Raw genomic sequence first — 26316 nt, 5'->3', positions numbered from 1 at the left:
TAAAGAAATCCACTAAGAAGAATATTGAGCCCATGCAGATGCTGAAGTATTTGGTTTAATCCTGGCCTAATTGCACAATGTATTGAAGCAGACATTAACAATGATGCCGTTGCATGTTTTACAAGTGTTAATATCTCATTAGGATTTTTTTTTTTTTTAATTTCACCCACATGATGAAATGTGTACTTATCAAAAGAGTAATGTCGACTAAATTTTGAAGCGGCCCTGATGAGGTTGGTTTTTATATTGAGGGCTCAAAATAATAAATGTTAAATTTGTGTGGCTCTTAAATTGACAAACTAAATTGCAATTGATTTCCCTTCTTCCAAAGCTAAACAAATGACCATCAGGCTTAACCAAGTACTCTCAAGCCATGATTATGTCTAAGACATACGATTAGGGTCTTATTGTAAGGTATTCAGAGTTATTGTGCACCTCTATTGCTTTAATGTCAATAAAGTCAGTACATGAGCACCTACTGTTTACCTGTATTTACTCTGCTTTACAGTTACATATTCCATCTGTCCAATAAAATACTTCACACTTGAACAACAGTTTGAATCTTCCAAGCAGCAGCTCTACTGGAGTACTTTGATTTTCCCAGGAGCATGTGGTTACATTCGTGGTCAGTCCTGATCTGTGGGAATCCAGAAGTAATCCACCACCTTCCTGCTTCTGCGCAGAGGGCCTGAGTCAGGTCGCTCTCCTCCATAGGCAGGCAGCTCATCAAAGTGACTCGGACCCAGATCTCTCCCCATGTGTGGTGCTGTCACCCTGAGCATGGTCCTGAGTAAATACAGTTCACAATTAATTATTAATAGTGGTCTTCAACCAGAGAAAAGCTGAAAGCAAAAAAAAAAAAAGCAAAAAGCTATTTGCCTTTTGTAAATTTGAATTTTAATCTTATGTTGCTACCATATCTGAACAATTGTAGTTTGTGTGGCTTCCCCCTGGTGGCCACAGTTTTTGTTTACCTAGATGAACTCCTTTCAGGCTCTTCAACGCTGGACTCTGGAGTGGAGATGTATACAGGATCTCCTTCCTGAACAAAAATCATAACATAAGCTTCTGGTTTACTTTTTAAATGTCCTGTATTGTACACCTAGACATGCACAGATCTCTTGTGAGTATGAGATGTAGGATCATCTCACTGTGAAATTTCTCGGAGTGCCATCTGGATTTTTGAGAATTTTAACCCTCTGGTCGCTTTCAGTCATGCACAGGAAGTAGCTTTTGATGTGGGCTTGACACTGTTGAGAAAAAAAAATCACTTAAAGATTTTACTTTAAAGAGATGAAAATGTACAGAACAAACATTTTATTCTTTCAGCCTTGTTGCAAACGTGTGACTTGCAGTATTGTACCACAGTGAATCACTCAGGGACATTTTTCAAGATGGAAATAATCATTTAAACAGTATATTTTATGCTCAGTTCAAATAATTTCTACCGTGACTGTTTGGGGATAAGGGGTGGGAGATGGCACAAAAGCACAGTAGTGTCCACTGTTTTGTAATTGTTCAGTGGGCGTGAGAGCTGTGGTGCTGTCTTACTGCTTTATTCTGCCTCAGAGCCTTCAGGTCTTCCTGAACTTGAAACATGTCAGCCAGCTCCTGGTACTTCTCCCTCCAGCTCAGGCACTCGGCCACTCTCTCCTGCCTCTCCTTCTCAGCCAGATGCCTCTCTGCCTCGACTTCCCGCCGAGCCTGGTTAGCTCTTTTGCTCTCCTCTTCTGATTCTGTCGCTCTGCGTTTCCAGTTCATCTCACTGCGAAGGGACAGGATGAAATTGCATGCTAAAACATCATAGCCAGACTGCATCTTCATGCACCTTTAAGCTAAATCCAGTTAAATCTTTAAACCGTCTTGTCTTCAGCCTGTTGTGAAGCGTACTCTCATTCTGGTCTGCAGTTACTGAAAAGCAATAAAGAAAATCCCTAAGACGTGAATTGAAAATGGTAAATGGACTGGTCCTTATATAGTGCTTTTCTACTCTGAGTACTCAAAGCACTTTTGTTAACTGTGTCGTCCAGTCAGGTATTTGTTGTTTGACTCGAAGTCTGTGCAAAATAAGCACACCTGGTCTTTGGTACTGTTCCTCACACTCTTAGAAGAGTCATCTTGTGTTGTGTTCACGGGACAACACAGAGATCATGTGAAAACTGAGCAGTGAAGGTAAACAAGTACACTTTTACAGACTTTCTACACTTTTACTTAGCAGAGCAGCCTCTTAAAGTCCTTCATATATTGTACGGAACGTCTTGGAGTCAAGTACGCTTCCTCTGACTTTTCTCTTTGTTTCTGTTTTCTCCTCCTCTGCCTTGCTGATGTGACTCAGCTGAATTGAATTTTCTCAGAGCTATCAACTAAAAGGCCGTTATTGTTGCACCACGGACGGTCACGGACAATGACACTGAGTTTTGGGAAATTCCCTCTGAAGATAAATGGGAAATCCAAAAAAACCCTCTAAAAACAAAAGTCAAAGTAATCACACACATATACAAACATTTTCATAGGTCTAACATCCTGATGTTAGAATTGATCTTTCCTATATTCCCAGCATTAGATTGGATTTTTAAAAATAGTTTGTGTATTTGGTATATCACAGAGCACTGGGTGGTACAAAATGCATTTTAATCAAAAAATCTGAATAGCTAAAAAAAAACACAAACACTTTAATTAGTTTTTTTTTATCACACTCAAAAAAATCTCACTTTTTTGACAGGAAAGTAAGGAATAAAGAAGACATCTCTAACTAAGATGTTTAAATTATTTCTTCTTGGGCTCACACAGTGTACTGTTATACATAGATTTGCAACACAGTGGCACGGTGGTTAGCACTGTTGCCGCACAGCAAGAAGGTCCTGAGTTAGACCCCACCATCTGGCCGGGGCCTTTCTGTGTGGAGTTTGCATGTTCTCCCTGTGTTTGCGTGGGTTCCCTCCGGGTACTCCAGCTTCCTCCCACAGTCCAAAGACATGCAGTTTGTAGAAGAAGCTAGGACTAAAGCACAACAACTCCTATTTTTCATTAATGATAAAAAAAAAACCCTGAAAGCAAAAATCAGAAAAGAGAGGTACTTAAGATGATTTAGTGGGATGTAAGAAAATCAATCACAGTTGCCAGGTGTCACTAAAATGTATCTACCTCTCTTTAATTTGGACATTTTCTTGGGTGAGCTTCCTCAGCTTGTGTCGGAGGTCATCTCTGTCTGCCTCCAGGCTCCTGCTCTCCTGCAGGAGGGCCTGTTTCTCTCCAGACACCCGATCCAACTTCAGCTTACTTTCAAAGTAGTTCTTCTCTGTTTGTGCCAGTAAAAGCTGCACGTTCACGTGCTGCAGAAAGAAAAAGCAGATGTCAAATTAGGTGTTATGGGCTTTGATTGAATGAACTCAGTCAAACGCTAATCTTCCTGCTTGATTCAGGAAGTTCATTAACTGAGGTTAAACAAAAAAAAGGAACTCAGCTGGAAAACTGCATCTAAAAGAGTTATTTCTGCCCACAGAGATTGCATCTGCAGTTTGGACGATGGATTGCCATGATGACACGGGCGTCACAAACCATGTACATATCCTGGAAAGCTCCTCTTAAGGCTTTATCCTTCACTTTAACTCATTAAGCCCCAAAGTGACATCAAGGAAAATCGATGGTGTAGTCATGTCAAATATTCCGATGTTCCCAAAATAGCTAACTTTAGAATGCTTGTTTTTAATGATCAAAAGTCATTTTCAATCTATTTAGGATTCCTAACTCATCGTGTCCTATATTATATCACGTCAACAAACTGATGCAAAGCAAGCTAAGTGATACATCCCAACCAACACAAGATTTTTAGGACTGATAATATTTAGTTATTTAAAAATCTGATATTCTCATATATCATCCAATAGTTTTTTTTTCTTTTAAATTTACAAAACAGATTTGTCTAACATTTGTTTTGCCCGTCTTTTCTCAGATCCGCTGGCTGTTGTGTTTTTGGTGCTCCAAACACTTTGCAGAGTGCCCTCTGGTGGTAAGACTATGCAACATCAACACTCATAACATGGTTGAAGGGTGTTTCTCCAATTTCTTCCTTACTTTTTCATTTTCATTTATCTGTCATTATATTTCCCATTACTGACAGATTGGCAAATAGCTAACTAATCAGGTTCCACTATGTGAATACTGTAAGTACTGTTTCTAGTCTTATAATAGTAACAGAAAATGTGATAACCTTTTCACAAGGTAAGAAAAGGAAAACATAAAATACTGAAAAAAGTCTTACTTCATTTAGCTAGAAGAGTATATATTCTATCCTATTCTTGCCCAGCTGCAGTGTTATTTATTTATTTATTTAGTAAGATAAAGAAACAATCAAAGGAATTTTTTATTTAGCTCTCGCCCTAAGACAGCCGGGATAGGCTTCAGCGCCCCCCGCAACCCTGAAAAGGACAAGCGGAAGTGAATGGATGGATGGAATTGTATTCAGCTTAATAGATCAGCGTTCTCTGTCATGTGTTTACCTCCTTTTTAAGCTTCTGCAGCTCTTCACTCAGACGTCCCCTGTCAGCCTCAGCTGCATCCTTGTCCCGCTGAAAGCCCAGGGACCGAGCCTCAGCCACAGCCCTGCCCTTCTCTGCCTCCGCCCTGGACTCCTCTGCTTCATCTGCAGCTCGCGAACATAACATTGACCTTTGCTGGCTCTGGTACAGCTTCTGCTTCAGCTGATTTGGGTCACACAGAGAGAGGTGAATGTGTACTGCAGTGACATGATCGAGAAACAGTAGACGCCTGCTTTGTTTTGCCAATGCAACGTGATTCTAACCCTTTGGAGTGACAAGGGTCTGCTTTAGCTGGCATGAATGGATATAGGTTATAATATGAATAATATGCATCTCCTTCATACATTTGTATAAGATGTCTTATATAAAACTAGATCTAAGACTTCAAACACCTCAACAAGCCTTTTCTGGACATAAAAATTTCATTTATAACACTTACTTTTATTTAAAGAATGCCTACTGTAAAGATCCCTCATGTTCCCTCATTGACACAATGGCAGTTCTGAAAAGGCAGTCACATTTCCTGCCACAAAGATCTCCCCCAGCATACCATAGCCACATAATCCTCTCCGTGTAGGGTCAAGCAGTCTGGCCTGTACGGTTCTCCTGGTTTATGCTACACATTCAGTTGCCCATTTGTCAAAAACATGGTGAGGAATGGCTAACTGACCATAGCAGTTTTTTTACACATAGATTTCAAAATATAAAAAAGTCACATATTTTATTAGAGCTGTAAATTTAGTCTGACATTTAAAGCTGGCATGTAAACACTGTTTGATAGAAGCACATGCTGTTTTGCTGCTGTTTTAACATATGAATCTAACATTAATGTCCTGGAGAACAGGAAGCTGCTATAAGCCAATTGTAACTTGATGTAACTGAATTAAAGTTTTCCAACAGATGTAAAGACAAGGTTTGAAAGAAGAACGTGTCTTGATTCCTTCCAAAAAGTCTGATTAACTACCATATAGGCGTGTGGTTATACTTTCGTTTTTGTGTGTCATAAGTGGCCCACTGTTTCATCTCTTGGTTATTAGTGCCATTTAATAACACTGTTTGGCTGTACCTCCTTAACTTGAGCCTGTAGCTCCTGGTTCAAGTTTCTGAGGTTCCTCATGGTTAGCTCACTCTCTGTGCGCATCATAATCCGTTCCATGTGGATCTCGTTTGATAAATACTTGTTTTCTTTCTTCAGGTCCTCACATTCCTGAGAGAATTTATTAGTGACACACAGTGTGAACTAGAAGCTACAGAGCCGCCCCCCAGCACCACCACCCACCCCGAAATATACAAACTCATAAAATAATGAATTATGTCATCATAAGAAATTATGACCTTTACAAGTTCTCATTATATTTACAGCATTTTTTTTTCACATTCATCATGCTTTTTGTTTTACGTTTTATGGTTTATGGTTCATGTCGTCTTTTTAAGATCATTTAACTGGCCTTGGAAATAATAATACAAGTGTGATCATTTTTTACGCTCGTCTGGGAAACTCTTTTCCTTCAGGTTTTCCCAGAAGGATTCAGCTTCTGAACCAAGGTCTTAGATATCTGAGAGGTCATGAGTGCACTGGCTTACACAACAGGAATTATTAATATTTATCAGACATTTCCTGTAAGGATGCACTTACAGTGAGGCTGGAGGATGTTAAATGTTACACCTGCTGTTATGAGTCATATGAGAACTCAGCAGTAAAATCTACAAAATAAATAAATACAAATAAAAAAGTTTCTAAAAGTGAAAAAAGTGTGTGTTAGCTCTGTAACTGATTTTACAATTCCCTGAATATTCAAATGCTGAATCAGAGTTAATACGAATTATTTAATCTTAATGTTACATTTTGTAAAAAGAAAAATTCAATGTCCTTTTCTACCTTCTTACCTTCCTCTTTCTGACCAGCTCCCCCTGCAGATGATTGAGCTGGAGGAAGGAGCCATTGGAGCTGACGGCGCTGACTGGCCTGACCGCCCGCACAGGCCTCCTGGACGGCCTGGAGAGGACTTTAACTTCTTCCGTTACCCCATCCTTGAACCGGCTGCCTCTGTTAACGTTACTGCTGCTCATGGAGAAAGATTTGTACAGGCTGTCATCTAGCGAGGACATCTGCAGATCTGTGTGCGATCTGGCCCTGATTGACATTTCAAAGAAAAAGAGAAAAAAACAAAACGACTGATGCAGTTTTGCCAAAATGTCACTGTCACCAAAGGAAAACAAGGGCTCCCGGTTTGTTGTTAGAACATAGGCCAGCAACCTGAATAAAGTTCTCAGTTTCATGTTTGGTGCACTGGGTGGATCCTATCACCAGCCCAGCTTCATTCAACATTTATTGGGCAACACGATAGCAGAAAACGCACTGAGGCAAACAGTCTCTGTGTTTTGGTAAGAGGACACTTTCTATTCCTTAAAAAGCTTTCAAATTATTAATAATTTTTATATGTGAAATTAAAAAAAGCCAGTGGTGTCAATTTATTTTTATGTATTTAAAGTTTTTTCAGTTAACTTAACTAAGGACCAGTAACCATGGGTAGCATATCAGAACAACAGAAGCATATCTCTCTCTCTCTCTCTCTCTCTCTCTCTCTCTCTCTCTCTCTCTCTCTCTCTCTCACACACACACACACACACACAGCTCTATATCTATACTTGAAAGGTCACTGAGACCTATTTTTGTGATGTCAGATTTCATTTTCATGTTTTCACACTTTTTTTTTTTTTTACTGGTTTGTGATTTTCTGACAGTCTGTAGAAGAAGATAGACACACCCAACCGAGGAAGTGTGACCACTTAACATCTTTCCTGGGCCTATCAGTGGACCAGCAGTCTATCGCTTTCCTCAGTCATTACTGCTTCAGCCTGAAGAAGGCAGGAAGCACCATTATTTACACAACAGTCACTGAGTCATTGCAGTAGGACACGCTGAACTGTTTTGCTTCCTGCAGTAGAATGAAAGTGGTGATACTGCAAGTTTTAACACAACAGGGGAAAGTACTCGTCATTCTAACATGCCTTTAACTCATGATTATGATGTGTTCAGGGTACCAAATGCCAGGTCTGATCACATGATTGGAGATTACATGAGAAAGCATGCATCGTTTTATTAAAAGGCTAGTTTTAATAGTGCAAAAAGTTAAATCCGTCAGCTGAGTTGATAATCCATATGCAATCAATACGTAATTAATAAATAACCTTAATACTCAATACTTAATACTTAACTGAAAATGCCACACTTTGATTGTTGGGTTTTGTTGGGTCTACCTTACAATATAAAGTTCCTTGAGGTGACTGTTGTTGTGATTTGACGCTCTATAAATAAAATGGAATTGAACTGAACTTTAATCATAAAAAAAAATTAATGCAAAAATATTCATGAGGCCTTTCACTTTACTTTCATGATTAGATGTTCTCATCTAAGCATGAAAGTGCATTATTCAAGTGTTCACGATAAAAACCTGTGTGCAAATGTATTTACAATTTAAACAATTGTAAATACATTTGCACCATTACTGTGAAAGACGGACTTAAATATACAAGTAGTTCAAAGATTATGTGCCATGAGTTGTGATTTTTTTTCCTTTTTTGATCATTGATAGGTGCCGTGAATGTGATGATTTGAAACATAATATAAACACAGAGGAAACTTGGTTATACTTATAAAACTGGTTCCAATAGCAGACAGCAAAAGTGAGGACAGCAAAGGAACAGTTGGGAGGAAATTCCTTTTCCTACAGCTTATGGAGTGCAAAAATACCTTCATCAGAGATGCTTACGAAGCAGAAAAGCTCAAACTCATAAAAATAGTACAAAACAACATTTAAGAAGGCTTCTTTAACCATATCCACTTGTAAAGTTTGATTTTTAAAAAAATGAATAAACTCTTCACCCAATTGACAGTTTCGATTATTACATCCTTTATTTGATTCTTTTATGAAACCCATATTCCTATATCTCTGCTTTGGAAATCATTAATATGTTATCACTAGTACAAGATTAGTGCTTTAAATGTCATATATGTCATGCATCTGCAATTTGATCACCCAAACAATAATGTTTAGAGAGCTACTGTGAAGGTCTTTCTCATGTGGATGCGTGTCCTATCTCCTAACAGGCCATTAAGCAGATTTGACCTTGTTTTTCCTGTTTCCTTTTCTCTTCCCTGTCACATTTGTTCTTGGGCTTCTCCCTCTGCTTCAGTTTATTTGATCCTCCACCCTCATCCACGTTGGGTATACTTTGTCATACAAGACATGGCAAGACTTTGTTGTTTGTCATCAGTATTACCTGTGATTTTTGCCCTGTTTTTACAAACCTGCGAATCCACTTTAAATAGAGGTAAGGGGTTTGTATGTTTATTTCTTCATTCACTTTTAGACTTAATCCTGGGATATCCCACAAGTCTAGCATTTCAAATTCTAAAATTTCATAGTTGTTAAGAAGTTTAACTCGTGTTTTTGAAATGTCTTTTAAGACTACCATCAGATTTTATTGTTAAGAAGATGAAGATGTTTGGCTCCTTCTGTGATATTAAACTTTAATAACTGTAAACTTTAAAATATTAGCAAAAGATTAAAAAAATGATTTTTTAAATGTTTTTTTGACTATTCTTTGTCGCACAAGGCGCAGGCGTGTGTGTGTGTTTGTGTGTGTGTGTGCTCATATTATGGTTTATTTCTTTGTAAAGTAGATGTACACACTGTGGTTTACCTGTATATTGATATGTGTACTTTACATCATAAGTAACAGATCATAAGGCTTTTCACAGAACAGTCAGTTCTTCTTTTACATCCATCCATCTTCTCAATGTAATTTATTTACAAAGAAAATTCGCTTTAAAATTTTTTTGTTAGTAATTTCTGAGAGTTACAGAGCCACTGGAGTCTTCCTGCTTATTGAAGGAGGAACCTACTACACCTTGAACTTCACAGCTGCCAGAGATGCCTGTCTTTCACTAAATGTCACCATGGCGACGGAATCTCAGATATCAAAAGCAATCACACATGGACTGGAAACGTGCAAGTAAGCAGAAAGCATTTAACTAGGGTTTAATACATGTTGACCCATATGCAGTTTTCAAGATTTCATATTAATAAATCATGCGCAAAAACAGGTGACTAACTCGAATGCGTTTCCCAGTAATAACATAAAAATATTTTAGAAAACACAACTAACTGTCCCAAATACACAAGATCGATGTATTGCATAAGCACTTGGGTCCGTATATATTTGGTTAGTGGCACTTTTTTGGGGGGGGTAATTTTGCTTTCTTACACCATCACAGTTTAAATCAAACCAAAGATTATTTAAATCAAGGAGTTTAACATTTGCATTCCCTGTTTATAAATTACACACAATCCCTGATTTTCTGTGGCTCAAAACTAATTGGACAGACTGACCTAATTTTAACCATAATGATTGCTGTTTAATATGTGGATAAAAACCATTACTATATTACTGTTACTATTTTAACAGATATGGCTGGATAGCTGAACAGATTGCCGTCATCCCACGAATTTCCTCTAAACAAAACTGTGGCCAGGGCAATATTGGGGTAGTGTCATGGAAGACATCAGCAGATAAAAAGTTTGGCGTCTTCTGCTTCAATGCATCCGGTATTACTTATTTTCTTAGTTTATGAGACTAATATACGCCATAAACGTCAATTCATTCATCACAGATGTCAAATGTCTAATGCCAAGACCAAAGTGTCTGAGTGGCACATAACAATGTAATGACATGATCAGTGTGATTGTGACCCGCAAGTGGTTTTCATGTTGTGCCTAATTACTGCCTGTAATTACAGCCATCTGATCACTTAAATAGAACTAAACCATTGATTTTCTCATCATTAACAGATTTGGAGACAACAGCCAGCCCACAATCCCCCACATCTCCAACTCCACTGACAACTCAAACCACACATTTGGTCACATCAACAACAAAGTCCATGTCCTCAACAAAAAAGTCAATAACAGGAAAATCTCGGCCGACACTTCAGCCCACACCCTCAACTTCAGCTTCTGATGTGCTTGTCAAGACATCGCGGTCAGCTAGGATTTCTTCCTCTGCCACCCCTTCTTTTAAAACGTTCTCGACCCATATTCCTGTTTCCTTGCCTCCCCTAACCACTCTGAACCCCCCAGGTACCACTTTTACCTTTTCTGCTTCCACTCATGCCTTCAATTTCCCAGCTTCCTCTGAGTCGGTGCTGCCACAAACTGAGAGCTCCACAAAACCATCTCTAGGAGGTATGTTGTGCAATATCTAAGACACTTTTTCTTTTTTCATTGTTTGATTTTGCTAACATCATTTCAGCAAAAAAATCCCCAAACATTTGGATAAATGATTTTAATCAAATTAACTTCTTTACTTGTTTTTTGTTGTTGTTGTTTTTCTTTATCAGCTTTACATGTAACACTTATTGTTCTTGGCATCATTCTCCTGCTCCTGACTGCAGCAAGTGCTATGTGGTACTTTCAAGTGTGAGTAATGTTTCCAGATGATCTGCACGGCTTAAAGCACTTAAGGAACAACTTTTGTTTCTTTGTTTGCAATAATGTGGTGTAATCCACATATATTGTCTTTTATTAAAAACACTTTCTCTGTCTTTTTGGAAAAGGAATGTTTTCAGGTGCTTGTCTCACTGGCATCAGATGGATAACATCGAGACAGAGATGTGGAATTTTACTGATAATGATATGAACCAACTCGGCCAGTATGGACCGCAAGGAGATGATGATGATGACGATGAAGAAGAATCAGACCAGAAGTACTCCAGTGATATCACTCTCTGTGTGAAATCAGACATCAAAGCAAACTCTTCAGAGTAATATGACCATTTTGTGCAAGTTTTTGTAGACACAGCTGTGTTGTCTGATAAAAACAAGATTAGGAGATCATTTACGTCATAAACTCTTTGGTTAATTGTTGTACTCATAAAAATCCTTTATACAGCCTGATGCAGGACTCTTCTGGCTACAGACAACTGACTCTGGCTCTATGTTTAGACTTGCTGTCATATACACATGAATGAAGGTGGAAGCCAACATATGCTTCACTCCTGGTGGTGGAGAAAAAACAATACAAATATGTAACTGACACAAACCATATTGTAAAATAATATTGAAAATATACAATAATGATAGTGTGACCTGTATTTCTGTATTACAGACAACAGATACTAACAAACAAGCTTTCAAAGTAATACTATTATTACTTTTATTATGGAAATAAATTGTGTTAATGTTATTTACAAGTGTCTTCTACCCCCCACCCACACACACATATACACACACATAGACATATGCATATCTAGATTTAGCACAAAAAGTCAGGTAATTTATGTTTGGGCAAATATTTCTTTGTAACTTTGCATCTTGGCAATAAATACTGTTGCAAAGTCTGTTTAATTCCTCTTATAGGGTGCCATTTAATTTGCAAAGAAATTTGGTTGTGCAGCAGAAACGAGTATGAAAAACTTACCAAATCTTCTCTGCCAGTCGAGTAAAAGTACATTTATTTGCATTTATTTCACGTAAAATAGCAAAAAATATATACTTCCAAATACACACGGGTACATGTTGTTACCAACGCAGCAACATGGCGGCGGTAATGAGTCGTTTCGGTATTTACTCACCGACATAAAACCAAAGAAGAAGAAGACAACTCCAGAGCCAAACCGTTGCTGATTTTTTTTTGCTTTGCTCATCCATGTTTGTAAACATTAAGTTACAGCTTTGGTAGGAAGCACACGAAATGAGACGCCTGGGTTCCGTACAGCAGAAGATACCGTGTGTGTTTCTGACTGACGTGATGGAAGAACAGTCCAGAAAACGCGACTGTCAGGTAAATGCATCTGCAGACACATTATCAGGCGCAGTAGGTTTATTATGGGTTTCTCCTGCTGCTACAGTTGTTAGCACGGAGAAGCACCCGTCGTGAACACGTTTTTAGTCGTGTCTTTTTATCTTTTACTGGAAATGAAATGTAAGCAGAGTAAATGTCTGAGCCAGAGCAGGGGGAGGTGGCTAACTGTTGTCCTTTCGCCTGTAGCACGAGGACACACCTCAGGTCTTCCTCGGCAGAGGACCACACTTACTTGCATAATGTAGAAAACAGGGCAACAGGTTGAACAAATTAACTGACACATGGTCGTCGTGACAAATAGTTGTGCAGCTGGTTTCAACAGCAGAGAAATTTCTGTCTGATTTATTTATTTATTGTAACTGTGGTGCAATCCGGCATCAAACAGTTATATGCTGTGCCAACTTTCCAGTTTTTAACAGTGAGTCGAGTAGAGCCACTGCTGTGTGATGAATAGAGTAGAGCAAATACCTGCATGGCTGAATGAAGGGTTTTTCCTACTTACTCAAGCTTTACCAAAGCACCAAAATCTTCTTTGTCAGGTAACACACAGACATATGCAGACCACTCTTGCAGGCTTAGTCACTGCAAGTCTGGAAAAAACAAACAAACAAACAAACTCTAGAATGAAGAAAGTTTTGGCCAGCCTACTGGAAAGCAGAAGAAGAGAGGAAGAACGTGCCAGTTAAAAGACTTATGGACATTTCAGCTCTATCGTTAAGGACATGGAAGAACCTGACATTAAATTAATGTTTCATAACGTGTAACGCTGAGAGCATCTTTACATAATTCAAATGTAGGCTAAACCTAACTGCAAGTTTGATATAAGGAAGTGCAAATAGATGGCCTGTTTCAGGATTGTAGTCAGTGAGACTTGTAGAACAATAAAACTGGTTTCAATTTAAACCCTACAGGAAAAAAAATCAATGAATAAAGTTGTTTCTGAGAATTGATATTAATTACTGATGCTCATTACCGAAAGACTTTAGACCCTGTTACTATTCACTCACTGAGCTCTGAGGGATCTTGTAGAGGCGTTACTATCTGATGTTAATATACACAGCTCAAAGGAGAGATCTGCAGGTGTCAGGATAGAACTACATATAACAGGAAAAGTCTGTTTTCACACATTAGCTGTTTACCCTCAAGTTAAATTGTTGCAAAGAATTATTTCAGTCATTTTCCTAGATAATCAGTAACTTAATACTATCATTTTCTTTATTCATTTTTTTTAGCGGTTTCGTTTTTCTTTTAGAACCCTACCACAGGGGGGCCACAAGCCGATGTAGTGCTAGTGCCGTTCTCAACACAGCAGAAATGGGGAGGGTTGTGTCAGGAAGGGCATCTGGTGTAAATCAACCATGTGAATCATCAAGAATGAGATTTCCATAGCAGATCAGTTGAGGCCTGGGTTAAGAACGACCGCCTATGGTGCTGTTGGCCAACAGGGTGTGAATGGAAGTTGTGCTGCTGTTGGCCAAAGAGGAAAGTTGGAAGGCATGTTCGGAGACAGAGAGAAGGATGGAGCCAGGGAAGAAAAGGGAACGGCCAGAGTGAAGAAGGCCATGCAGAGGGTTTGTGCGGCAGAGGAGGATGCTTGAAATGGAGGCAGAAGATGAAAAAGTGTTGTTAGTGTCTTTTAGGATGCTAGCTGGCCCCCCAGATTTTTCTCCACAGCGATACATCAAACAACATCCATCCATAGGTCTCCAGCCTGTCCAAGGCCCAAACAACATAGAAATGACTTGACTTGTACAGAATGGTTACCCTATTGATGGAACAGAAATATAATTACCACCATATTACTTTATGGCTGTGTTTACCATCCTTTTGGAGCTACGGCACATATTTCACATTAGAAAAATCACACGGCACACCACCAAAAATGTCACAAAAAGCATATTGATAATTTTTCCCTGTGCACCAGGTACAGCAGAACCACTACTCATGCTAGGGCCTTCATCAGGGTCAGATTGACTACTTTTTCTTTTCAAATATTTATCTATTGCTATGATGTGCTGCGTTGTCTCACAGCATGACTTTTTAATTTCTTCTTCATCATCTTCTGTTTTCCTGGCAGTTGGCAACCTATTTAATTAGAGCAGGTAGGTGTACTGCTCTATAGTGGAAGAGATTGTAATTGTTCTGCCCGTTACTCACGCCGGTCCTCAACCTTTTATGCGCCACGGACCGGTTTAATGTCAGACAATATTTTCATGGACCGGCCTTTAAGGTGTTGCAGATAAATACAGCAAAATAAAATGAAACGACCAAGACAAAAACAATAGGATTTTTTAATTATAATAATAAACGCAAATTCATTGTGTAATTGTGTAACTTTATTAGCAGCGTCCTCGTGAAATACGCCAACAACATTGAGAGTAACATCCTCCTCTCTGCCCCTTAATGCTCTCTGGTCACTATGGTAACACATAAATATTTCTTTCAAAATAAGACACACAACTACAACACGGGAAAAGACCCAGGGTAACCGAGTTAACGATAAACCCCCCGAAAACCATAAATTTCACACCCAAGCCTCAACATGCCATATCCACTTATCCACTTGATATAAGGCTAACTGGCAAACTGTAATGTTTTTCAAATATTTTTCCCCTCTCTGACTTTTAAATGCATGTGCCTTAAAACCATCAGGTGCCAGAGTTCCCTGCAGAGCCTGGGATTAAAGTTTGTGGCTCTTGGAGGCCTGTTTCCTTTGCACAGTTTTTCTCTGAATTAGCTGGAGCAACCAGCTAATTCATGTCATATGTGGCGTGAGCACATTGGCATTTGTTCAAACTCTACACCACTTCAAGAGAATTTTGCTTTCAGTGGAGTGATAGATTTCAAATAAGTATTTTTGAATAATTTGCCAAACTGATATACTTCATCCATCCATCTAGAGCTGTAGAGAACGCTTTAATCTTGGCATAATGATGACACTTTATATGGATGATCATGGGCTTCATATCACTGGCACCTCATTTGTATCTCCTTAATGTTATGTTTTTATGTTGTGATAAATGTAGTCTTGTAGTCATGTGTGTTTTTTGAAAATAGCCAGAAACTGAAACGTCATTTGTTTGAATCAGCACCTGTTAATAGATATATAGGAGATATACTTTAAGAGAATCACTTTTCATGGGATTCACTTATATTTCATGTAATTGCAAAAGAAGCTGGTACAGATTCATATTTGACCTTTTGATTCCCTGGTTGCTAAAACTTTGCAGTCATGAAATTATTCTCAAATTGCATTAGATGAATTATGCAGCTGATTCAGTGTCACACAGTCATGTAGTCTGTTGTTGGTTCTTTAATCAAGCCCACCCATATGGAAAAGAAATAGTAAAAACTTATATGATTTACTCATGAAAGTGGCCACTTTCTCATTACTTTCATATATTGTTTTAGTAAGTATCCAAAAGATACAAGTTTCATTATATAATTTTTCAAGGGATCTTATATCTGTTTTCACTCTTGTATGGTTTTCATACAAGTTTCACACAAGACAGATACAAACTTTATAAGATTTATATATATCTTTTCCATATGGGCAAACTTATAATTGAAAAGTGGTGGTTTATACTGTGGGGCTTCTGTTTGATGCTATATAATATGTAGAAAACTCATTTATGCATTTATGGTACCGTTACTAATGTTGGGTATAGTCACTTTCATTTATATCTTGCACTGATCAAGCATGTGGTTTTGCTTCTCTTTAGCAATTTCAGGTTGTTGCCACAGAAAATGTGAACCCTGTTGCTCTGGAGGCTAACATACATACTGCACTTGCCACTGAAAAACTTGATGGCACCTGTTGCTATGTTACAGTTTATAAAGGTGAGAAGATCTCAGAATAACACTGATCATTTCCTAGTCAGCATCTACAAACTGCTACTACTTTGTAGTTTTCTAAGTGGAATTGATCTGTTTTCTTTAGGGCAGCCTTACCTGTGGGCTCGACTTGACAGAAGACCAAACAAACAAACAGAGAAGAGGTTTAAAAAGTACCAACATTCTCACAAAAGTTGTAAAGGTAGAATAACTTTGTCAAAAACAGTTCCCCCAAGATTTTTGAACACGTTTTTTTTGGTAATATTGCTTCTACACATCACCACGGTGGGTTTTTAGTGACTGAAGCAGATTCTGAGCCTCAATTCAAAGGGTTTAATAACAGTATTACTTAAAAATCCACTGTATTGGTATACACAAGCATAATTACCAGAAACTTATGGGGCTAATTGTGAGAATATTGAGTGTGGACCAAAAAAGAAAAGGCCTGGAAAATGTTAATACATAACACATTTAGCAGTGGGGAAGGGTTTTATTTTTCGGGGCTTTCTTTCAGGTTTCATGTGGAACATAGAGGAAGATTTTAAACCGGTGCCAGAAACATGGATCCCAGCTCATGGAGTCAAACATCACAGCGGCCGTCCAGTGCCCGATGAACATGGACATATTCCAGGTTCTTAGTTCTTATTTTAGTTTGTGTGCAGTGAATTCACCTATGTCTATGTAAAAGAGTTTATGTAGAAAAATGGGGGTAAGTGTCAAAGGGACGATAAGCAGCAAGTATCGTCCTTCACATGGAAACCATCAGCATGACGAGTACTTTTCTTTGTTGTTATAAATATGTAGGCTGGGTTCCAGTGGAGAGAGACAATAAGCAGTACTGCTGGCACTCCTCTGTGGTGGATTACAACGTTGGGCATGCTCTTGTTCTCAGGCCTCGACGTGACAACGAAGACATGTTAGAAATCACATCAGTCCCATTAGCTGAGCTCCAGGAACAAACACTGGAGCTTATTGGAACCAATGTCAATGGAAACCCCTATGGTAATAGAAACTACATTCATTTTTTTTTTATATATAAGCTGTGGTTAGGAATTAATTAATGTTAATAAATGATTAACATTAATTAACTTCATTGGGTGATTGATTTAAAAGGAAAAACTGAAGTAAACCAAGATTCATTAATATTGTACAAACAGGGCTGGGCAGCAAAAAACAGCCTGTCCACTGCCTGGTTACACATGGGAGTGTCCCAATCAGAAACCCACCACCTGTGGACTTCCAGCAGCTGTGCTCCTGGTTTCACGAGAATCCAGACGGTCGAGTTGAGGGCATAGTCTGGCACTGCAGTGATGGCACTCTCATCAAGGTGGGATAATATATATATATATTATTCAGTACATAAAATAGATTTAAGTATCTGTATTAAAAGATTGAGCTGCCATAAGCAGTTTACAGGGAGCAATGCTGTCATGCTTCAGTGTTCTAAATAGTGTGAAATCAGGCACCAAGCTCTTCTGTGTGTGTTGTTAGGTTCATCGTCATCACCTGGGACTGAAGTGGCCAGAAGCGAACACTTGCCTTGGTAACAAGCCGACGGCCATCCGTGTTGACGCTTATGGCAGCACGGAGTTGTTTACATCGTTTGTCGCACTAAATGGACACTGCTTCAGCCGGCTTCAGGACATTCACTTTGAGCTATAAGTCCATGCGGTCTTGTGAGGATCTGCCGCTTTGCTGATAGATCCCTGATATTTCATCTGTCATTCCATGCGAGTGATTTACAATCCTATACTCATATAGATTAATTTATTCCACAGAAACCAGTTAAGAACTGCTGCTTTTTGAATTCATGAAAGTCTTAAGAGTAGCTTACAGTAAGTGAGCTGTTAGTGGAAGAAATAAGGAGAAAACTGACTGCCAAAGTTTAACGTTTGGCACCCAAAAGAAACGGTGGAGTGAATCAAAACTTAAGATGGTTTTTGCAGAGATGTGTACTGCTTTAATGTAAAAATAACTGACCAACTTGGCATTTTTTTTTAGCATGTTAAGTTATTAAAAGGAACCCCGGCTATTAAGACATGTTTGCGCTAAACATGCACTATGCTTTCAATAACATATATGTGGTATTAAAATACGCCAAATGTTTTCCTTTTAAGCACATTTTATATAAAACCGATTTACCAGTAGGCCGCCATTGTTATTTACTTCTCAATGCACTCTGGGTAGTGACGTCATATCGTTGCACCGCATTGAGTTCACAGCAGCACAATGGAAATGGCTTCAGTTCAACCTTTCCAGTTTGAACCAGAACAATCCGAGAGAGAATGAAAATAATCAACCAGCACTTATTTTAGATGAAGATGAAAACAATCCGTCACACGAGGACGTGAGAGTGAGGGAAAACTACTGGTGTCTATGCGGTTACTGCTTGCCCGTGCCAAATCCCCGACAGAATTTGTTTCCCCTGCGTTAGGACCTTGGTACAACATCGGACGGAATTATTGGAATAAACCAATGACATTTCATCGTAATTTCACTGTATAATAAAAATTAGAATTCTATTAATGTTTTTATCATGCGGTTATGCGATGCCACGGATAGCTGCTGCCATAAAACTGAGCTCTTTACAACAAACGCTCTCAGTCGCCGTTGCCATTGGCAAGCAGTAGCCGCATAGACACCAGTAGTTTTCCCTCACTCTCGCGTCCTCGTGTGACGGATTGTTTTCATCTTCATCTAAAATAAGTGCTGGTTGACTATTTTCATTCTCTCTCTCGGATTGTTCTGGTTCAAACTGGAAATGTTGAACTGAAGCCATTTCCAGTGCGCTGCTAACTGAACTCGATGCGGTGCAACCGTGTGACGTCACTACCCAGAGTGCATTGAGAAGTAAATAACAATGGCGGCCTACTGGTAAATCGGTTTTATATTAAATGTGCTTAAAAGGAAAACATTTGGCATATTTGAATACCACATGTTATTGAAAGCACAGTGCATATTTTAGCGCAAACATGTCTTAATAGCCGGGGTTCCCTTTAAAAATGACCACTTTATATATACTGTATCCCCAAACTCATCTGTTGCTAAGTGAAGAATGAATGAATAAATATTAACATTTTATTCAACAAATTTTTATTTGACAGAATACAAAAGTGACTTACAGTACACAGAAAAAAACTTTCATGTTACGTACAAATTTACATTCTCACAACAATAAGTTAGTATTCACATATTAACACAAAAATATTGTCATTTCATTGTTAAAAGGAAACTCCTTCCTCAAAATTTCCAAGGAATGTGACTGTAAAAGCATGACTTACATATCACACATTAAGTGATAGACACACTGGGCACTTCTGCCTTTACCCCAAATTGTTGACACACTTTTTTCAGCTGCTCCTCCAACAGAACATTCTTCTTCACCTCTAAGTTGTAGTTATATTTCAGGTCTTCGATTTCATCAAAAAATGCTGGGTCAAAGTTCTCCAGTTCTTTTTTCAGCTTCGTGACCTCAGCTTGAAGTTTGTTTTTTTCAGTTTCAGCTGCCTGCAGAAGTTTTTTGAGTTTCCCATAATCTATGGACACAAGAAGAGAAACCATCATGATTCTTCCTTAGATAGTACTGTACCTCATAGCTATCAAGGTTTTTGTTAAGACGGCACATATATAAAAAAAAAAAAGTCCCAACCTCCCTCAGATTCACGCTGACAAAACAATAGTGTCGCTGGAAGACTCGCCTAGTTTAGATGTCGTCTCGCCGTATCGCTCACTGTATTCTTGCATCCTTCGTTTCATTTCTTCATTCTCTTTTTCCAGCTGAGTGCTGGCCAGTCTTCACGTACATGACATGTAGAGTTTAGTCAAAAGCAAAATGTAAAGTTGAATGTTTCAGACAAAGAAAGAAAAAAAAATCATTTCCATGCGAAGTTTAACGTACCGGATTTCCTGGAAGGCCTTGCTGCTTCTTGCATCACCTTTTCCAGCAGCAGGAAAGGTTTTTAACACGTCAGCCTAAAAATGACAAACTGATAGTATCAATCAAATACAGCACCTAAAAAGACAAAACTTTTTGTCACAGACATAACCGTGTTACATCATAGATTTTGTCATTTCTTTTTTCCACAGAAAAAAGAACGATAGCTAATAAAAACTAAAGCTTCTCTTGAAAACACGACAAAATGTCCACAGAAAATGTCAACTCATTTTGCATTTGATGTCAAGGAAAATAAGACGCGTTATAAACTATGGAGCAACTCTAAAAACACAAACTTTTACACTTTATATTTTATTCCACTGAATCAACTTTAGATTTCATGTACTATAATCTTATGACATGAAGTTGAATAAAACTAAAATAATTTATTAAAACTAAATGATGCTTTTGTCAAAATATGACTAAAACTGCACAAAAAAAAAAATCGCTGTCCAAATTAACTTAACCCTCTACTGCATAGCGTTACCCTGAGGTAACAAACTACATTTTCATCCTTTACACTGGCCCTTCAAAAGTAAAAAAAAGTTGTTTTTTTTCAAATAATGCTACCAGACACATCTCTTTCCAATAAAATGGAAGTTGAAGGTGGTGTGACTTTCCTTTGGGGGGGCAGGGCCCCTTTCTGCAAGGTGCACTACATGAGAGACATCTCATTAGGAGGCAACAAAAAGATCACTATTGTACATGTTTATAGTGAAATAAATGTATATTAAAAAATACTTGTATGTGCATGAATATGTTAAGAAGCACATTTGATTGTTTGTTCTACTTTTTAAAATGTATTTATACAGTAAAACCGTTAATTTTCATTCATTGCCTCGAGGCAGCACTGTGCAGTTAGCCCAATTTTTTTCAGGCAATATAATGCATTAGCATATGTGTGTAGAGATGTGTTTGTGTGCATTTATATGATCATAGTCAATGTTTTTTACTTTACAATCTACTCATAATTACAGGACATGGATGTAAAAACCTTTTATGGAAGGAAACCAAGGGAATGTGCACTTTCTGTCCTCAGAAAGTGAGGACAGTGAGCTTTCAGGGAGTGACAGTGAAGTAGAGGAGTGGATCCCTGAATGAGGTTTGAGGGACACTTAGGAGCTCAGGGGTCAGTTGGTAAAGTAACCGTGTCTGTGTGTGTGTTAGTGTGTGGTCGTGTATTACTTATTGTGGGGACACAAATTTGTTTACACACTCACATTGTGAGGTCTCGCCTACTTTATGGGGACAAATTGCAAGGTAAATCATTAAATTTTAGGGTGAAGGCTTGAGTCAGGGTTAGAGTAAGGTTCAGGTAGGGACTTGTGATGGGTAGGGTCAGGATAAGTCTCCATCCTGACCCTACCCATTTAAATTACATTGAAATCAATGTAATTTAATTTAATGTCCCCAAAAGTGATGGAGAAACAATGTGTGTGTGTGTGCGCGCGCGCGTGCATGGGGTTAGGGTCAAATGTTGGATGTATTTTGGTGTTTTATTGTTCTGTGAAATGTTTACATTGTTTATTTGTTGCTTATTTATTTGTTCATCCTTGTTGTACTAATGCAACTTATTATAGAATAACTTGGCGTTTTACTACCCTTGTCGCACAGTGTTGCCTTGAAGTAACAAACCAATATCTGTTTGGGGGGGGCAAGGTGTCAAATTTTATGATTGATATATTATTAGGGACCCTAAAGCTCCCCAAAAATTAAAAAGTCATGCAGTAGAGGGATAAGATGCTGGATTAAAAACAGCCTGGGTAATAATAAGAAGTTTGAAAAATGGACATTTTTTGTCAGTATCTGCTTACCAAAGATTGTCATGACTTCTAGATTCATCACTCTATCTTAAATAACAGCAACACATTTTAAAGTTTTTGCCACCTGATCCTCAAGTTGTCGTATTGTTATCTGAGCTCTCTCCTCCCGCTCTGTCATCTCTTTCAGCTGTTGTTTGAGTTCAGACAGTCGGATGTTCTTTTGGGAGAGTTCCTTCTCCAGCTCCTTCATCTTGTTCTCAAACATCCTGCACAAATAGAAGTCAAATGACCATCAGATCTCAAATTGTGTCCAAAGTAAATAAACATGCTGTTTGTTAATATTGTCTTATTAAAGCTTGAGCATGAGACTGACGTAAATGAACAGCCTTTATTATCAAAGAGTTTGCATAATGCTGACTAAGCCTGTTAGCGACAGTCTATTTCGCAGCATACCAGAGTTTGAATCCCATGGGCATGATAATGATTGTGCATTTAAGTCACACGCTGCTGATTTAACCTGCTGCACAACCCTAAAGCTTACAAATTACTTTTAAGTGCCCCTTTCTGGAAGACTACTGGTTTTGCTGACCTGGTTACCACAGATGACTTCATGGTCTTAGTGTCCACTCCCTCTGTGATGGGCCTGGACAGAGCTTCCCTCAGTCTTTGCTTGGTGTCTTCCAGCTCTGCCTCAAGCTTCTCATTTGTCACTTCTAGAGTCATCTTGGTCACTCTCAGCCTCTCTGCAGCCTCCATTTCCTTTTACAGTGACACACATTTTCAAGCATAGCCAAGAGACAAAAACAAGCATTTAGACTTTGATTGTTTTTTTTGGAATAATTAATTCTGCCCCGACCCAATTTCATTAAAACTAACTTATAATAAGTCATAAAATAAGTTACCCTTTTAATCTCCTTTCGAAGATGTTCATTTTCAATCACTATTTTCTCCAGTCCTTTGGTTTTGGATTCAAGTTTGGAATTCAGCTCAGTTTCAGCCTCACGCTTCAGTGTTTCCAAGTCGGCCTGGAAAACAGCGCTTACTGTCAGCTGCAGGCACGGAACAGAGATGCTAAATAAACCTTCCCAAAATAACGCTTGTGATGTGTAAGGTGAGACAGGCGTTGGCAACCTTTAGCTTAATATTTTCTTTCTCCAGGGCAGTGACTTTGTCTTGATTCACAGTGGCGCTGGATTTCTTCAGTGCTTCATTTTCCCGCTGCACCCTCTCCACCACCTTCTTCATCAATCCAATCGTCTTCTCGAGCTCGGGCACTGTTTTACCACTGTGACCGCCCTGATGAGGATCACAGAACAAATCATGTATTAGATCAGAACAAGTTCATCTTTTTGTTAACTGTGATTCTGTTTTAATTCCTATGTACAGATTTATTTTCAGTTGTTTTAAAGATCGTGTAGGCAAAGGAAAAAAAAAAACATACTCCACGTATATGAGCCAGCTTTTTTTCTGCCTCTGTCTTTTCCTTTTTCAGTGCGTTGCATATCTCCTTAAGGTCCGCAACTTGATTCTGTAGGGAGGAAAAAACAAAATACCTTTGGCAAAACCCCCCCAAAAAACTACTTCCAGTGTGTCCAAATCAAAGTATTAATTCAATAGATTTGCTCCATTCTTTTAAACCTCTTAATGTGGTGCTGAAAGAAAAACAAAATGATGCTACAGATGAAATCACTTTTTATTAAAGAAAACTTTCATACTTTTATGTATTTTTGTAAATGGTCTATTATTAAAGCATTAAAGCAATTAAGGCAAATCCGTTTAATGAAGAGGTAAACTCTCCAGGTGCCATCAATAGTCTCCTTTATATTTTAAAATTATAGTTCTCACACAGGAAATGTTTCCAGTCAGAGCTTTCTGCCAAACTGGCTCTCCCAGATATATATATATATATGTATATATATAATATATATAATATATATATATATATATATATATATATATATAATATATATGTATATATATATATATGTATATATATATATATGTATATATATATATATATATATATAATATATATATATATATATATATATATATATATATATATATGTATATATATAATATATATAATATATATATATGTATATATATAATATATATAATATATATATATATATATATATATATATATAATATATATATATATATATATATAATATATATATATATATATATATATATATATGTATATATATAATATATATATATATATATATATATATATATATATATATATATAATGGATGTATGTATGTTTTCATATATCCATAGCACTCGTGTTGAACTGATCAGCTACCTCAGTCTAATTGGGTAATGTCTACCTTGAGCCTCGGCAGGTCTTTGTTGGTCTGCTCCAGCTGAAAGCGCAGCTCCAGGTTCTCAGAGGCCAGCTTGAGGTTTTCTTTTTGGAGGTCCTGCTCTCTCTCTGATGGAGTATTGGTGCCTCGTCCTGAAGTCTAGAGGACAGCAAGGGCACAGAGTGAGCCAGGTGGAAATAAAGGTTATCATATTAAACTGAAACAAAATATTGCAAAGGGAGTGCAGAAACCACTGGGAACATCGAGTCCATGATCGACGGTGTGAGGGAAAGAGACAACTGCACACTAAAAAGCAAGTCATGGCCTAATTTTTTCTCTTCCATGTCTAATGCTATCACAGCACTACCACTCCAGCAGGGTGACTACAGAAGCCTTCAGATACCTTTCGACAGCTCACAGATTTGCCTTCACGTTTTTGTACTTCCTGATCCATCTTGTTCCTGATGAAGTGTTTGGTATGAATAGAGCTGGGGTCCTCATCTTCATGTAATGGATTTTCCACACTTGCACTCTTTGTTGTGTCATCTTTCTGTGTAACCCATTCGTCCACCTGCTGTGACTTCTCTGATGCGATTCCCACATCATAATCATTATCATCTGTATTTTGATCGTCTTGGTCGCCAACAGCCTCTTTGTTTGGCGCTTCACTCATTTCATCATCTGTAACTGCCTCTGCTGGAGGAGGTGATATAACCGATCCTGGTCTTCCTGACAGTTCATCAGGCTCACTTGCCTTTGTGGCCTGTTCTTCTTCCTTGTCTTCAGGTGTATGAACTTTAGAGCCACAATGAATTTCTTCTGTGCCTTCTAAAATGTCACCTTCGCTTTGTTTCTCATCATCTTCAGCATTATCAGTTCTAAGATCTACTTCTCTGGTCACATCTGGTTCGAGATCGCCTGGAGCTTCAGAGCTTGGTTGCGCTTGTTTACTGTGAACATCATCTGCTTCTGCACAGCTGGTCTGGGTTTCTCTGTTCACCCAAGGCTGCTTTGGCTCCCTCTGTTGGTCAAAGGTATCTTCAGCAGTTTCAGTGCTAAGAAGGCTTCTGCAGGATTCGACAGGACAGGAACCTACATGCCCTTCACATGACCCATTGTCCACATCAAAAGTAGCAGAACGAATCTCTCTTAGAGTCTGAGAAGAGATGCTTTTTCCCTTCGTGGACAAACACAGTTAAATGAAAGACGTGTATTAAGAAAACTGGACGTAAAAAAGGGTGAATGCAGAAATGAAATTAATTTTAACAAAACCCCCCTTTCATTATGTTATTTTTGAAAAGTAACAGGCAAACCTCGGCTTCTGCTTAAGGTCCATACTCATAAATAAGAGTAAAAAAAATATTCCAATTAGAGCTGGCAATGACAATAACATATAAACAGGTGTTAACTTGTACACGGATGCCCTTATGAATAGCAACCAAAGAAATTAATTGACAAAATAATGGCCTTAACATTAAATCCCACGTTCTGTGTGGCCAACAAACTCCAAAGTTAAGAATAATGAATTTAAAATGACATAAAATGAGTAAAACCAACAAATTTCCATATTTCAAAGTTGGAAGCTGCCCTTTCGCTTGATGAAATTCTTACATGTATCTTATTTGTTGATCTAAGAGTCAAATAAATACTTACAGAAGGTCTTGATGGAGATTCTTTGATAACCTGGCTCTCTAAGGAACGGAGTCTCTCCTCCAGGAAGCGGTTTCTCAGCATCATATCCTCAATGACACCGTCACGCGGTAAAGCCTGTTGCTGTCTGTACATTGAGTAAGAAAACAAAAGCCTCGGTTTGGACTATGTAAAGCTGCTCTATCAGACAGAATCTACAATTACCAACAGTTTACAAGCACTGAAACGTATAGTGGCACAGGCAAAAGCAAGGACATCAGTGCTCGAGTGGCATCATCTTTATGTATCCATGCACACATTAACTTGATGTATTATTATGTTTATTACTGCGTATTTATTACTAAACAAATTCATTGTGAGTTTTAATTCTCCAATTAGTTAATTTTTACTGCCTCTTTTGTGTATATGTAATTTAA

At 38.2% G+C, this 26316-nt stretch overlaps 4 protein-coding genes across 6 annotated transcripts in view; 2 read left to right on the top strand and 2 right to left on the bottom strand.

Annotated features, from left to right (window-relative positions):
* Positions 1–107: 107 nt before the first annotated feature.
* LOC146515032 (uncharacterized) lies at positions 108–7897 on the bottom strand. The gene is made up of 8 exons (XM_085167950.1): positions 6426–7897; positions 5605–5745; positions 4500–4700; positions 3145–3332; positions 1552–1765; positions 1152–1250; positions 975–1042; positions 108–786 (listed from the first exon to the last, which is right to left on the bottom strand). Exons 1-8 carry the CDS (start codon positions 6816–6818, stop codon positions 627–629), a joined length of 1464 nt encoding a protein of 487 aa, XP_085024076.1. The 5' UTR covers positions 6819–7897; the 3' UTR covers positions 108–626.
* A 617-nt stretch (positions 7898–8514) lies between these two features.
* lyve1b (lymphatic vessel endothelial hyaluronic receptor 1b) lies at positions 8515–11786 on the top strand. Of its 3 annotated transcripts, none has more exons than XM_085165633.1 (6): positions 8518–8873; positions 9408–9557; positions 10011–10150; positions 10394–10786; positions 10942–11020; positions 11158–11786. In XM_085165633.1, exons 2-6 carry the CDS (start codon positions 9502–9504, stop codon positions 11366–11368), a joined length of 879 nt encoding a protein of 292 aa, XP_085021759.1. In that variant the 5' UTR covers positions 8518–8873; positions 9408–9501; the 3' UTR covers positions 11369–11786. The 3 variants fall into 3 exon arrangements, with proteins under 3 accessions (XP_085021758.1, XP_085021759.1, XP_085021757.1); XM_085165631.1 differs by having other exon boundaries at positions 8519–8873; positions 9389–9557; XM_085165632.1 differs by lacking the exon at positions 10942–11020 and having other exon boundaries at positions 8515–8873; positions 9389–9557; positions 11158–11355.
* Positions 11787–12176: 390 nt separating this feature from the next.
* On the top strand, positions 12177–18198 carry rlig1 (RNA 5'-phosphate and 3'-OH ligase 1). The gene is made up of 7 exons (XM_085165634.1): positions 12177–12383; positions 16127–16244; positions 16345–16440; positions 16753–16869; positions 17043–17240; positions 17396–17565; positions 17730–18198. Exons 1-7 carry the CDS (start codon positions 12294–12296, stop codon positions 17898–17900), a joined length of 960 nt encoding a protein of 319 aa, XP_085021760.1. The 5' UTR covers positions 12177–12293; the 3' UTR covers positions 17901–18198.
* Positions 18199–19302: 1104 nt separating this feature from the next.
* cep290 (centrosomal protein 290) overlaps positions 19303–26316 on the bottom strand; it is a 39577-nt gene continuing 32563 nt past the window's right edge. The window contains 11 exon segments of the mRNA XM_085165628.1: positions 19303–19774; positions 19937–20031; positions 20137–20210; positions 22060–22201; positions 22525–22694; positions 22838–22960; positions 23067–23231; positions 23377–23463; positions 24275–24409; positions 24654–25427; positions 25904–26027. Of these exon segments, the coding sequence (XP_085021754.1) occupies positions 19530–19774; positions 19937–20031; positions 20137–20210; positions 22060–22201; positions 22525–22694; positions 22838–22960; positions 23067–23231; positions 23377–23463; positions 24275–24409; positions 24654–25427; positions 25904–26027 (2134 nt within the window). The 3' untranslated portion in view covers positions 19303–19529.

This window comes from Neolamprologus multifasciatus, chromosome 7, assembly GCF_963576455.1.
Source record: "Neolamprologus multifasciatus chromosome 7, fNeoMul1.2, whole genome shotgun sequence".
NCBI classification, from domain to species: Eukaryota; Metazoa; Chordata; class Actinopteri; order Cichliformes; family Cichlidae; genus Neolamprologus; species Neolamprologus multifasciatus.
This window is presented reverse-complemented; position numbering and strand designations above follow the sequence as displayed.